A 12,727-nucleotide genomic window follows, 5' to 3' on the forward strand; every position below is an offset into this window, starting at 1 on the left:
TAAATAAATGGTGGCACATAATATGAGCATCATCAAAGAAGTCATGCTGTGATTTGGTCCCTGTGTGAGATTGGTTTTTATAATCTTGACATCCACTTCCCTCATCCTGGGAACCATTTTGCACTGACCCTAAGTAGATCTGGATGAAATAGGAAAATATACTACTGCTACCAAGAAGTAGCTCCTAAGCTCAGACTGTCTGAATTTTAGTTTTTCATCTAAAAGCCTCCTAATAGGTTTATGTTTGTGGTTTTGTAGATTTCAGTTCAACTCTCTTTGAACTTACAGAGGTTAATAAAGACCTAAATAATATATATTTTTAAAATTGTCATGATTTATAGGTTTTCCCTAGTTGTATTCTTATATCCCTTTTCTATAATACATAGATCTTGCCTTTTGAATGGTTAATAACCTGAAGTTACCATGGGTTCTTATAGTCAGTTCAGCATGTGTTTTCTGTGTACCTAGTATGAATCTAGGACTTTGCTACGACATACTATAACAATACTTAAAATTATTTTCTAGAATAAAAATCATTTGTCTTGATCTTATAGAATTTTCAAGCACTTTCATGACTGTAATGCTATATAAAATTGTAATCCTGCCTTAATTTTTGTAGAAACATTCAAAAGATACCCCACTTTAATAATTTGTGTGTGTATATGTGTACATGCACACACACATACACACATAATTTTTTAAAGAGGTTACAGGACATACATATAAGATTTTATTTATTTGTTTGTTTATTTTTATGGTGGAACTAGAAATTGAACTCAGGGCCTCATGTATGCTAGACAAGTTTGCTACCACTGAGCTGCACCCCAACCCCTGGAAATATATTTTTAATGAAATTTCAATGATACCATCTAAATCCTAATTGTCTATGACAACATTTATATTTGTAACCTAAAAAACTACTGGTGATTACTGGAGCTAAAATTGGGGAACCTGAGGTCTTCTCCTAGTTCCATTACTGGTACACATAGGAAGTTTTTTCACTTAAGACATTAAGCTCTCAATTTCTTCTTTCTTAAAAAATAGGACATTGGACTAGATTGTCTGTAGCTGTTGAAATGAGTCTATTTTAAAATAATCTAATTCCTAAAACTTTTACCTTTTATGCTTGAAAATGGTAATTAGATTTTAGTATACATATATGATCCCAGTTATTAAACTAAGAATCAAATGCCATTCCTTTGAATAATGTGATCTTTGATAAGTACCAGATGTACCATTGTAGAATATAATGGAAAGAATATGGCAGATTTCTAATTTCCTTTGTAGCATCTGCCAATCATATGCCCTGATTTTAACAACAGCAACAGCAAAAAATCTTTTCAATTTCTTTTGGTTTTAGTTTTTTCCCCAGTAAGATAATACAGAAAATATTCTGCCTGAAAACAGAATAGTTGTTCCTTTGAGGTCACATTTAATTCTAAGAGCTATAAATCTATAAATTAAAATGTCCCTTGAGACATGAAAACATTTCTTTGGTAGAATTCTGACTTTACTAAGCAAAAGAGCTGCACTTTGAGCAAAGTGGCCTAGTAGCTCTCCATTTATTTCTCCTATGAGTTCTTTTGTTTTTTCCTTAAAATATTCATTCAACAATCATTTGTTGACTGTAACATGCTCCAGGCACTAAGGACATGAGAGAGTCATAATCCTGAAACTTTAGGATTGGAATCTGTACTGAGAAAGTTATAAAAAGAGATCATCATAATATAACGCAATAATTTTACTAAAACTATATAAAGATATGGAGGGAAGATAACAAGAGTACCTAAGTATTCTGGGGAGTTAAAAAGATTTCACCAAGGAAACTTAGTTTCAAAAGAGGAAAAGTTACTAGGTTGATAATTTTGAGTAGTACATTCTGGGCAGAGGGAAAATAGTCAAAAGGAAGAGAGGTATGAAATGGCCTGAATATGAACAGCCAGTAGTTTTGGATATTTGAAGCATACTTGAGGCAGGGATCAAGAGGAAATAAAACTGGGAGGCAGGAAGGGGCTAGATAGGTAGTCTTTAGATGCTATATATAGGAACTTAGATTTATTTTTTCCTATAGGAAATTAGGAGTATTGATGAATTTTTGTATTGAACTCATTTGGGACCAAATTTGTGAGATGTTGGAGAAGTTATATAACCTCTCAGTACCTCTGTAAATACCTCTGTAGTAATAATATCTTATAGATTATTGTGAAGATTAAATTATTCATATACATAAAGCACTTGAGATAGTGCCCTAGTAAGCATCTATAAGAATGTCAGCAAAGCTTTGTATGATCTAACTCCTGTACCTCTTGAGTCTCTCAAAATCTTACTTATCCTGAATCAAGACCCAAGATTCAGATTTATTGTGATTTTGTTTTGCATTTTCATGGTGGCTAATGATGTTGAACATCTTTTCATGTACTTACTCTTTATATATCATCTGTAGAGAAATATCTATTAAGATCCTTTGCCCATTTTTTGTTAGATAATTTGCCTTTTTAGTAGTAAGAATTCTTTACTGTGTTCTGGACACCAGACCTTTTCAGATATTTGTCTAGAATATATTTTTTGCATCAGGGAAATGTAAATCAAACACAATGAGCTATCACTCCACATCTACTAGGATTGTTATAATAAAAAGGATAATAACAAGTGTTGGCAAGGGTGTGAAATTGGAACTCTGATGTACTGCTGATGGGAATGTAAAGTGGTATAACTGTTTTGGAAAATAGTTGTCAAAAACTAGAAATTAAGCTGGCTGTGGTAGTGTACCCAGTTACTTAAGAGGTTGAGGCAGGAGAGTCACAAGTCCAACCTTGGCAACTTAAAGAAACCCTGTCTCAAAATGTAAAAAAATAAAAAGCTCTGGGGACTTAGGTCAGTGGTAGAGCACTCCTGGATTTAATCCCTAGTACAGCAAGGGAAGGAGAGAGAAAAGAAGAGATTAGGGAGAGGGAATGAGAGTGACTCCATGCCATTAAATAAAACTTTGTTGTTGTTGTTGTCTTTTTTGCCATGCCCGGGCCTTGCACATGCTAGGCAAGTGTCCTGCCACAGAGGTATACCCCCAGGCTTCAAGGCTTATTATTTATTTTTAGTTTTAAGTAGCACAACAGTGGCTTGTGGCTCAACCACATGTACTTCCAGTGTTCGTGGCCCCATGATTTCTCTCAGGTGACAGGCCATCATGGCTTTGAGAACTCTGGGCTCAGTACCATGGCCAACATGGTCTCCAACTTCAGCCATGGGATTTTCACTTCTGATTGACAACCTTGTACAGTGGTGACCTTCTCTAAGGAATCCACCTTAATCTAAAGTATCTGCTCTCCCATTAGCAAGATAACATCTCCAAAGGGTCTCAGTTTCAACATAAGGACAAGAAGGGCTTTCCAGGGTGAGTAGGGTATTAGCATTTTTCTGCCAGTTCTCTGAGGACAGTTCTCTCAGAGTAATAAAAGGACCAGTTAACCCTTATACAATCAGTGAGATGATACAGAAGAGGAGTCCTGAGTTTAGGAAACCCAAATCTTTTACAACAGACAATATGGCTACTCGTTCCTTCAGAGGGAGGCATTGTCATCACTACATTAGATAATAAGAATGTTTTCCTTTTGATTCCAAGGGAGACATTATCACAACTTATCATTTGGGCTGCTTGCATCCTTTCACATTTTGGCAACTGACTTCCCTAGAACCAAGTAATCCAAGAGAAAGCAAGGCAAAAGTTATGTGTCTTTTATAATCTGTGTTTAGAAGACACAACTCTGTTGTTTCCACTATCTCCTATTAGTTACGCAGGTCAGCCTAGCCACTGTGGGAGGAAACTACATAAGGGAATATACTAAGAGATGGGAGTTATTAAGGACTATCTTGGAGACTCATTACAACAATTTAACACATAGGATATTAATAGCATAGTTAGCTGAATAAAGAGTACATGGATGTGTCCATTATGGAAAGCAATATGAAATTTCCTCAAAAAATTAAAAGTAGAACCACCATATGATCCAGCAGTTCCACTGCTGGGTATATATCCAAAAGAAATTAAATCACTATGTCAAAGAGACATCTGAGCAGGCATGGTGGTGCTCGCTTGTAATCCCAGTGGCTTGGGAAGCTGAGGCAGGAGGATTGCAAGTTCAAAGCCAGCCTCAGCAACTTAGGGAGGCCCTAAGTAAGTCAGTGAGACCCTGTCTCTAAATAAAATATTAAAAAAGAGGCTGGGGATGTGGCTCAGGATTTTTGAATGTTTTTACCACAAAGAAATGATAAATGTTAGAGGAGATAGGTATGTTTCATCTGATTTGAACATTACACGATATATACATGTATTGAAACATCATATGTACAATTAATATGTACAATTTTGAATCCATCCCATTTATTGATTTTTAATTTTATTTCTTGCGGTAGGAGTCTTGTTAAGGAAAGTCAGGGCCTAATCTGACATGATGAAGATTTGGGCCTACTTTTTCTTCTATTAGGTGCAGGGTCTCTGGTCTAATTCCTAGGTCGTTGATCCACTTTGAGTTGAGTTTTGTGCATGGTAAGAGAGAAGGGCTTAATTTCATTTTATTGCATATGGGTTTCCAGTTTTCCCAGCACCATTTATTGAAGAGGGTATCTTTTCCCCAATATATGTTTTTGGCACCTTTCCCTTAACTATGAGATAACTATATTTATATGGGTTTGTCTCTGTGTCCTCTATTCTGTACCATTGGTCTACAAGTGTATTTTGGTGTCAATACAATGCCATTTTTGTTACTATAACTCTGTAGTATAGTTTAAGGTCTGGTATAAAAATAAAGGTATTTTTTCCATCTAGAACTAAAAAAAAATTTTTTTTTAAATTTAGCATCTTTTTTTAAAATATATTTTTTAGCTGTAGGTGGATATAATATCTTTATTTTTATGTGGTACTGAGGATCAAACCCAGTGCCTCACTCATGCTAGGCGAGCGTTATACCACTGAACCACAACCCCAGCCCTTGTTTAAGTTTTAATTAATAAAAATAAATAATAATGGGGCTGGGATGTGGCTCAAGCGGTAACACGCTCGCCTGGCATGTGCAAGGCGCTGGGATCGATCCTCAGCACCACATTAAAAAAAAAAAAAAAAGATGGTGTGTCCACTGAAAACTAAAAATAAATATTAAAAAATTCTCTCTTCTCTCTCTCTCTCTCTCTCTCTCTCTCTCTCTCTCTCTCTCTCTCCCTCTCTCTCTCAAAAAAAATAAAATAAAATGGAAGAAGAAAAAGAGTATAGGGGAACTCTACTATTTTTACAACTTTCCTGTAAATCTAAAACTACTTCATAATAAAGCTCAAAGAATTTTAAATGAAATAATATAAGTTACAGACTGAAAGAAAATATTCAAATATATATATATATATATATATATATATATATATATATATATATATCTGACAAAGATCTTATATTCACAAAATATAAAGAATTCTTACAACTGAATAATAAAAAAATTTTTAAATGGGCAAAAAGCATGAACACATACTTTATGAAATAGATATTTAGTTTACTGATGAGCACACATAAAAATACTCAAAATCATATGTAATCAGGGAAATGCAGTTCCCACCAGAATGGTCAAAGTCAAAACAACTGACAGTGTCAAGTGTTGGCAAGGATATGAAATAGCAAGAATTTTCATAACATTGCTGGTTATACTACAAAACAATATAACTTCTCTGGAAAAACACTTAAGTCGGTTCTTATAAAATTAGATATATACTTTCCTTATGACTTAGCAATTCCATCTCTAGGTGTTTACACAAGAGATAAAGAACAAATGCCACTTAGAGAGTTGTACATAAGTTGACATAGCAGCTGTATTATTAATACATAATAACCAAAAACTGACAGCAATTCAAATATCCATTAATAGGAGAATGGATAAACAAATTATGATACAAATCTTTTCTGATGTGTGTTGTGAATATTTGCTCCCAGATATGGCTTTTCATTTTTTAAATCATTTCTTTTAAAATTCCAAAGTTTAATTTTGACAAAGTCGAAATAGTTTTGGTTTTGCCATTTCAAAGTCATTATTTGTACACAACTCCCTAAAACTAAGTAAAGGTTGCTCTTCAGTAAAGGAATGAAAGGGTAGGGTAATACCAGAAATGTTAGTTGTTTTTGTTATAAGGGGCCCTTTAGTTATAAGGGGCCTCATTCATGGTGAGCCATTGTGCAAGTAATAGCATAAATGGGCTTAGTATAATTTGTAAATGAGTAACATATTTTCTCCAGAACCTAAAAGAGCCTAAAAGAAGTTGTGAGAACTGTTAGGATCAGTAGTTGTTTCTTAGCAATGGCATGAATGGAGCAGCCGTCAGTTTAACCAGATGATTTTAAGAAATTAAATCAAGGTGGCAAGGGCTCTGCATTTCATGTAAGGCAGTGACCCATCTCCTTTTTGTAAGCTTCTTTGTATTTGCATGTCCTAAATAGTGTGCCAAATAGTGTATCTAATGAATCTTCTCAGAGAAGAATGTTATCAATGTAATGTCATAACTGCAGTCCTGAAGTAAGATATAGTTAAGTTCTTGCCTTTAAAGATTCTGTTATGGCAGGACTGTTTCAGTACCACACAACTAGGTGAAAATGTATTGGGTGCCTGTAGAATTGAAGGCAAACTGCAGTTAAGAGACTATTGAAATAGACACTGAACAGAACACATTCACCAAATCTATAAAGGCAAAATATTTACCAGCTCCCAATTAAATTGTTAGTAATTTCAATAGTACTGGATATTGATCCTTTAATAAGTCCACAGTATTAAGGTTGAAGTAATCCACCATGAGGTACCATTCATTTTTCTCAAGTGTAAGAGCAGGCCAAATTGGGCTTGTTAAATGAACTACCAGTAAGGATAACCCCTTTTCTAAAGAGGTCTTGTATAATGGGTATTAGTCATTGAAGGATCTGTGTTAAGTCATATTGAGGCATATTAACCATTTTAATGGGGAAGAGGTAGGTCCATAGGTTCCATTTTATCAAGGCAATTTGTAAGTGCCAAAGACCTAGTTTTATTCATTACTCATCGAATCAGAGAGTTTGTGACTACTCTGGGATATTTTCAGACAGTGGGTGTTATGATTATAGAGAATTTAGGCAAGACATTTGATCTGGTAGTTAAGGTTAGGCATACCTGTTTGTCCTCTATATTATATTCAGTAACTCTGCTAATATTATAGGGATACTTTGTTTAAATTTAGTGGGATGTCTAGTATTGATTAAGGGCATGAAGGCTTACCAATTTTAGTATATTTCAACAGATGTTCAGTTAAGTCAGAGCCAGTGTTATAAAAGGCACAAGTAACTCCCTGCCCTTTTATCTACTTGTTGCATAAATTTTTACAATAAATTTGAGGCTACCAATTGGGTCAAATTATGGACTTCTTTGCTGGGCATCATAGCATACACCTGTAATCCCAGGAACTCGGGAGGCTGAGGCAAGAGGATCGCAGGTTTGAGGCCAAACTCAGCAACTTGGAAAGGCCAAAGTAATTTAGCAAGATGCTGTCTCAAAATAAAAAATAAAAAGGGCTGGGGATGTGGCTCAGTGATTAAATATTCCAGGGTTCAATCTCTAGTACCCCCCCAAAATTTTTTTAAGTTATAATTTCTGTTTCAGCTTTCTTTATGTATTTCTTCCCTATTATGGACTAAATTTTGTCCCCTCATATTCATATGTTGAAGCCCTAGCCCCAATTGCATTTAGAGGGAGGGCCTTTGGGAAGGTAATTAAGATTAAATGAATGAAATCATAAGAGTGGGGCCTTAATGTAATAGGATTGGTATTCCTATAAGAGGAGAAAGATCAGAAATCCCCCCCCACACACACATACATATGAATGCACAAAAGGCCATGTGATGACATAACAAGAAGGTAGCCCCCTACAAACGAGGGAAGAGAGCCCTTGAAAGAGTTTCTCTTCCTAAGAATGATTCATTTTTAATTTTGTCAATGTTAACATAGATTGTTTACATAGATGTTTATCAAAGGTACCTAACTACTCAATTTTTAAGTTGGAAAGATACATTGTATAGCTGAAAGCTAAATGCTTTCTAAAACAAAAAGTACATAGGGAACATAGAGTTAGAGGGTTGCAGATTACTAGATTGGTATTATGCCATTAACATTAGCTCTACATCTGATATTTTAAATGGGTAATGGTATGTAAGGGTGCTATTTTATTTTCTTGGGTAAAATTTCTGAGAATTTATGAGTTGGGCTAAACCTTCTAAAAATCATTGAATCTGAATTTTAACTATTGTTATTATATAAATAACGATCATTAATTGGTCCTTTCAATGGAAATATTTCTCATTAGGGAGTTTCTGAATCTATTTATTAGATAGAAAAGGACCTTTTGTCATTTAATATGAAAATATAATAAGTACGTTTCTTTTAATTTGGCCATAATTTTTCATTACCAAATAAATTGCATGATACTTTTTAATTAACATTTTATGGTCTAAAGCTGTGAAGGGAAATATGTACATATAGGTTATGTGAAATAATAGTGTACTTTCCCCTACAGCCCCCTACCCCTATAACCCAAAAGTGTTAGAAGATTTTCAAAGACACCAAATCTTTGAATATAACAGGTTTCATGAAAAAAATTCACCCCAAAGGGACATTATTTGGTATTACAATTTAAATTTCCCAATCATTTCTTTTCGTAGATATATTTTTGGGTTATTACATAAAAATACTGAATTATTTGAAAACTTAACTTTTTATTTTGTATTCAATATGGAGATTTATTCCCAGAGTGGGGCTTTTCTGATGCAAAATTGGAATGCTTGTGTAGTCACAACAGCTGTCCCCACACCATGTGGTATCTTCCATTACTTTACTGTAGAGATGAATTTTTGGCCCAGTGTTTCAGTAATATTGGACACACATGGTTTTAAGTGGCAAAGCAGTATGCTTATGCATTCATTTGACTTTCACAGCTACAGTTGGCTCCAGATTAGAACAGAGAGAATACATTCACACCATGACCACCCTCATGGCTGCTGTAGTAGCTGGATCACAGTAGGCTCTGTTGCTTCTAAAGACACAACTAACTATTGCTGAGGAATTACACATTCACCAAAGTGCCTTACAGCTGTAGGAGAGAGAATAATGAATTGCTAAAAGGCTTCTCTCAGATTTCAGACTGTGGTCCTAGTTATTATTGATCTTTTTAAAATATTAATCATAAAAATCATGGTGATGAAGAACGATGAATCTAAAAGGTAAGTTCACCATGGCAGTAGGTGATTTTTCAAGATATGGATCCAAATATTTTATTTAAAATTTTCCCTTTCCAGGAAAAAAAGGTGGAACTTTAAGACTCTCATTAACAAGGAACTAAAATCAGATTTTTTTTAATGCCTATTGTTCATATATGTAGTATATTTGGAAAACCAATCTCTTAGGAATAGAAATTATTTTTTTAAATTGGTTTATTATGTAAAACAATGATTTCTGGTTTTGACATTTTAGACACTTTTGTTTTGCTCCAAAAATATCGTTAAGTTAACGCAGAAATTGGTTGATTTGGTTTAGTGTGAAACTTTTATTGATATACTACATGGTTTGAGTACTGTATCAATGTGTGTCTTCATGCAGTTTCAACTTAATGTTCTTCATGGTGTGATTTTGTACAGTAAGCTTATATTTAAATTCTACTTAAAACTTACCTCTTGCGTTCTGAAACCATTTTGTATAATTATTACAGCTTCAGCTTTTACCAGTAAAAATATTATTTCCTTGAAAATCCAATTACATTCCTCTAAATGGTATCTGAAAAAGAATAATACTTTTTTCCTTAAATAAGGCAAAAAGAAAGAAAAAAAATCCTACACGTAAATTTTTAAATCATCCGATATGGAGAATTAGATTTCTGATATTCATTAAATATCAAAGAAATTCCAACTAGACCCAATGTAGGCTACCTTTTTTATATAAGTGAATTTATGCATGTATTGTAGGGACCGTGCTGATGAATATGTTTGAGGCTTTCAGCTCTTAGTGGATACAAAATAGAATGATTGATAAAATCCTCCCTACTATTGGCTATTATTTACTGACTCTTAAGTGGCAGGTTGTATTTATGCCAATTTATCTGCTTCAGGGAACATTCTTGATAGCAGAACAAAGTGAATAAAAGTAGTTTGCTTTGCAAATGAATGCAAATAGGAGAGCCTTTCGGAAAGCCCTTTAACAGGGGCAGTGCACTTTGATTATGAGTGAAGCTGCCATTTGGACATGGTGAAAAGAGCACGCTTGAACCATTGATTGGGGGAGACAGTAAAAAGTCAGGAAGGGCCCCCTTAAGCTTGCAGTGAGGCAGGCGGATGTCAGTGTGGTTAGAGCACAGTGGGAGAATGACAGGGAGGATTAGTGTCAGGGAGAAGCTTTGCTGTAGCTGTGGAGATAGTCCCTGGGGTCACTCACCTCTGACTGTTGTTCTGTGCTGATGGTTCTGTAATGCAAACTGCCTGATGTGTGCCTGTTCATTATCGGAAATAGTGATTAGAAAAGGTATTTGTTTCAAAGATTTCCTTCCACCCTTTCTTCCTTTCTTTCCTTGTCTTTTTTCTTTCTCTTTTCTTTCACTCCTTTCCTCCCTTTTAAATTAATTGATTAATTAATGAAAGGAAAATAAGGTAAGCATCCTCAATCTCTCTGCTGACTACTTACTTGATTATTGTTTTATACCAAAGTGGTTACTGCCTGTGATGGGGATAGCTTAGTGCTAAAATGTAATATAAAATAACCATCACATGATTTTGTTATTTGATAATAATTTATTTTGCTTTGCTAAATTTTGGGTTTGACCACTGGCTGGGCTGAGTATAATGCAGAGGATATGGTTGCTGTTAGAATCTTTGTGTGGTTTTGTAATTTTCAAAATGTTTTACTCAGTTTAATAACTTGGCCAACTTCTAGCAGCTCTTTACCTTCTTACAACTGATATGTTGCATTGCATGGATTGGACGGTTTACATCTTAGTCACAGGAGTTTCTAATTTTATTTGTTCTCAAGTTTTGTAAAATGTTATCATTTCACAAATTAAACTTCTTGAAAATTTGTTATTTTTAAAATTGAAATTTTTTCCATAAAAAATCTTTGTCTCATTTCTGATTCTGAACCAGTACATCATATTTTAATTTATACTTGTAAGATTTTTTGTTTTCTATAAGGTATAATTTTTTTAAACTTCAAAACCTTTAATAGTCATGTGAGGCATTTGTGAGCAGCACCACATTTCATAGGCTTTAATAATGATTTCTCACTTTAAGGTAAAACTAATTTTTTTTTAATGCCTTCAAAAACCTAGTTTTGTACTGTTCTTTCTTTCTTATTTGGTACATGTAGGAAAAATTAAGGCTGCTGGAATTTTGTATTCTAATGTTTAATATACAACTCAAATCTTTATCTAATAAACTTTTAGATACATTTTAGAGTTTTGTTTTTGTTTTTGTAGAAAGCATGTTACCAATAATTTGTTTTACATGCTTGTTAAATTTTTTATCAAGCATTCTCCCAATTATCTCTTTTATTTTCTTTAATGTTTTTCAGGCACCTGAATGGACAGAAGAGGACCTCAGCCAGCTGACAAGAAGTATGGTTAAGTTCCCAGGAGGGACCCCAGGTCGATGGGAAAAGATTGCCCATGAATTGGGTCGATCTGTGACAGATGTGAGTTCACTCAGATTTGCGTTGTATGAAGAGTGACAAATCAGAACAAGCTAACTATGTAGGAGGCAGACATAGATGGGTCCTACATTGTCTTTGGAGAAAGGCTGCAATTCTTTGAGGACCTGGAAGTGAACCATTAATGAAATAAGCAAGAAGCAGATGTGAATCAGTCCCCTGGTCCACAATTAACAGCTGCCTGAGGAATTCTAGTGTTTGGCCTACTTGAGCTACTGAAACCTAATCAGAGAAAAACAATGCCAGGTTTTGTGTTTATAGTGACCCTTTAATTGTGGAAAAGACAGTTCTCAAACTGATCAGAATTAGAGATTGTATTTCAGCTGGATCTTTTTAACATTGTACAGATTGCTAGTGTATTTAGACAGGTGGTTTGGATTAATTAAATGAGTCCTAGTCCTATAATACAAATAGAATGTTTGACTTTTTATTTCAAGGATGATACTAACTATTCATTTTGACAAGCTGTGTGTCTATGTGCTATGATCATTCACACGTATGTATGGTCATTCGTATGTAGGTGTGAATGTCCAAAGCTAACATTTAGAAGATAAAGTATTTGTTTATAAAGGTGTTGTACTTAACACTTTAAGTGCTTTAATTCAGTAAACTTAGAGAATCTTTAGACACTTACATAGTGTCTGGCGTGGACTAAATACTTAGTAAACATTTAATAAAAATTTAGGAAAAAACATTTCAGTGTAAAATTGATATTTTCATAAAGGATAGTAAATATTCTTTACTAAATTTATTTTAAATATATTCTATAGATCTAAAAATACTTAAGGAGTTACTGAAAGCAAAGATTTTAAATTTTCCCTTCATTTCTGTTAGTATGCTATCAGATCTTTTTTGATAATACAGAATTTTAAAAAGAACTGAAAATTTTCACTGAATACAGCTACCTAAAACAAACAAAAAACTGGCCTATAAACTTACTTTTCATAGTAAATTTCACTTTAAATTTAGAAACAAACATACAAAAATTACTG

General features: G+C 34.0%; 1 protein-coding gene across 1 annotated transcript in view; it reads left to right on the top strand.

Moving 5' to 3' along the window:
- Positions 1 to 12,727, top strand: part of Dnajc1 (DnaJ heat shock protein family (Hsp40) member C1) — a 225,857-nt gene that overhangs the window by 181,419 nt on the left and 31,711 nt on the right. Inside the window, exon 9 of the mRNA XM_027928571.2 lies at positions 11,601 to 11,720. Within this exon, the coding sequence (XP_027784372.1) occupies positions 11,601 to 11,720 (120 nt within the window). The remainder of the gene's footprint in view (positions 1 to 11,600; positions 11,721 to 12,727) is intronic.

The sequence above is a fragment of the Marmota flaviventris genome, chromosome 12, assembly GCF_047511675.1.
Source record: "Marmota flaviventris isolate mMarFla1 chromosome 12, mMarFla1.hap1, whole genome shotgun sequence".
Lineage (NCBI taxonomy): Eukaryota > Metazoa > Chordata > Mammalia > Rodentia > Sciuridae > Marmota > Marmota flaviventris.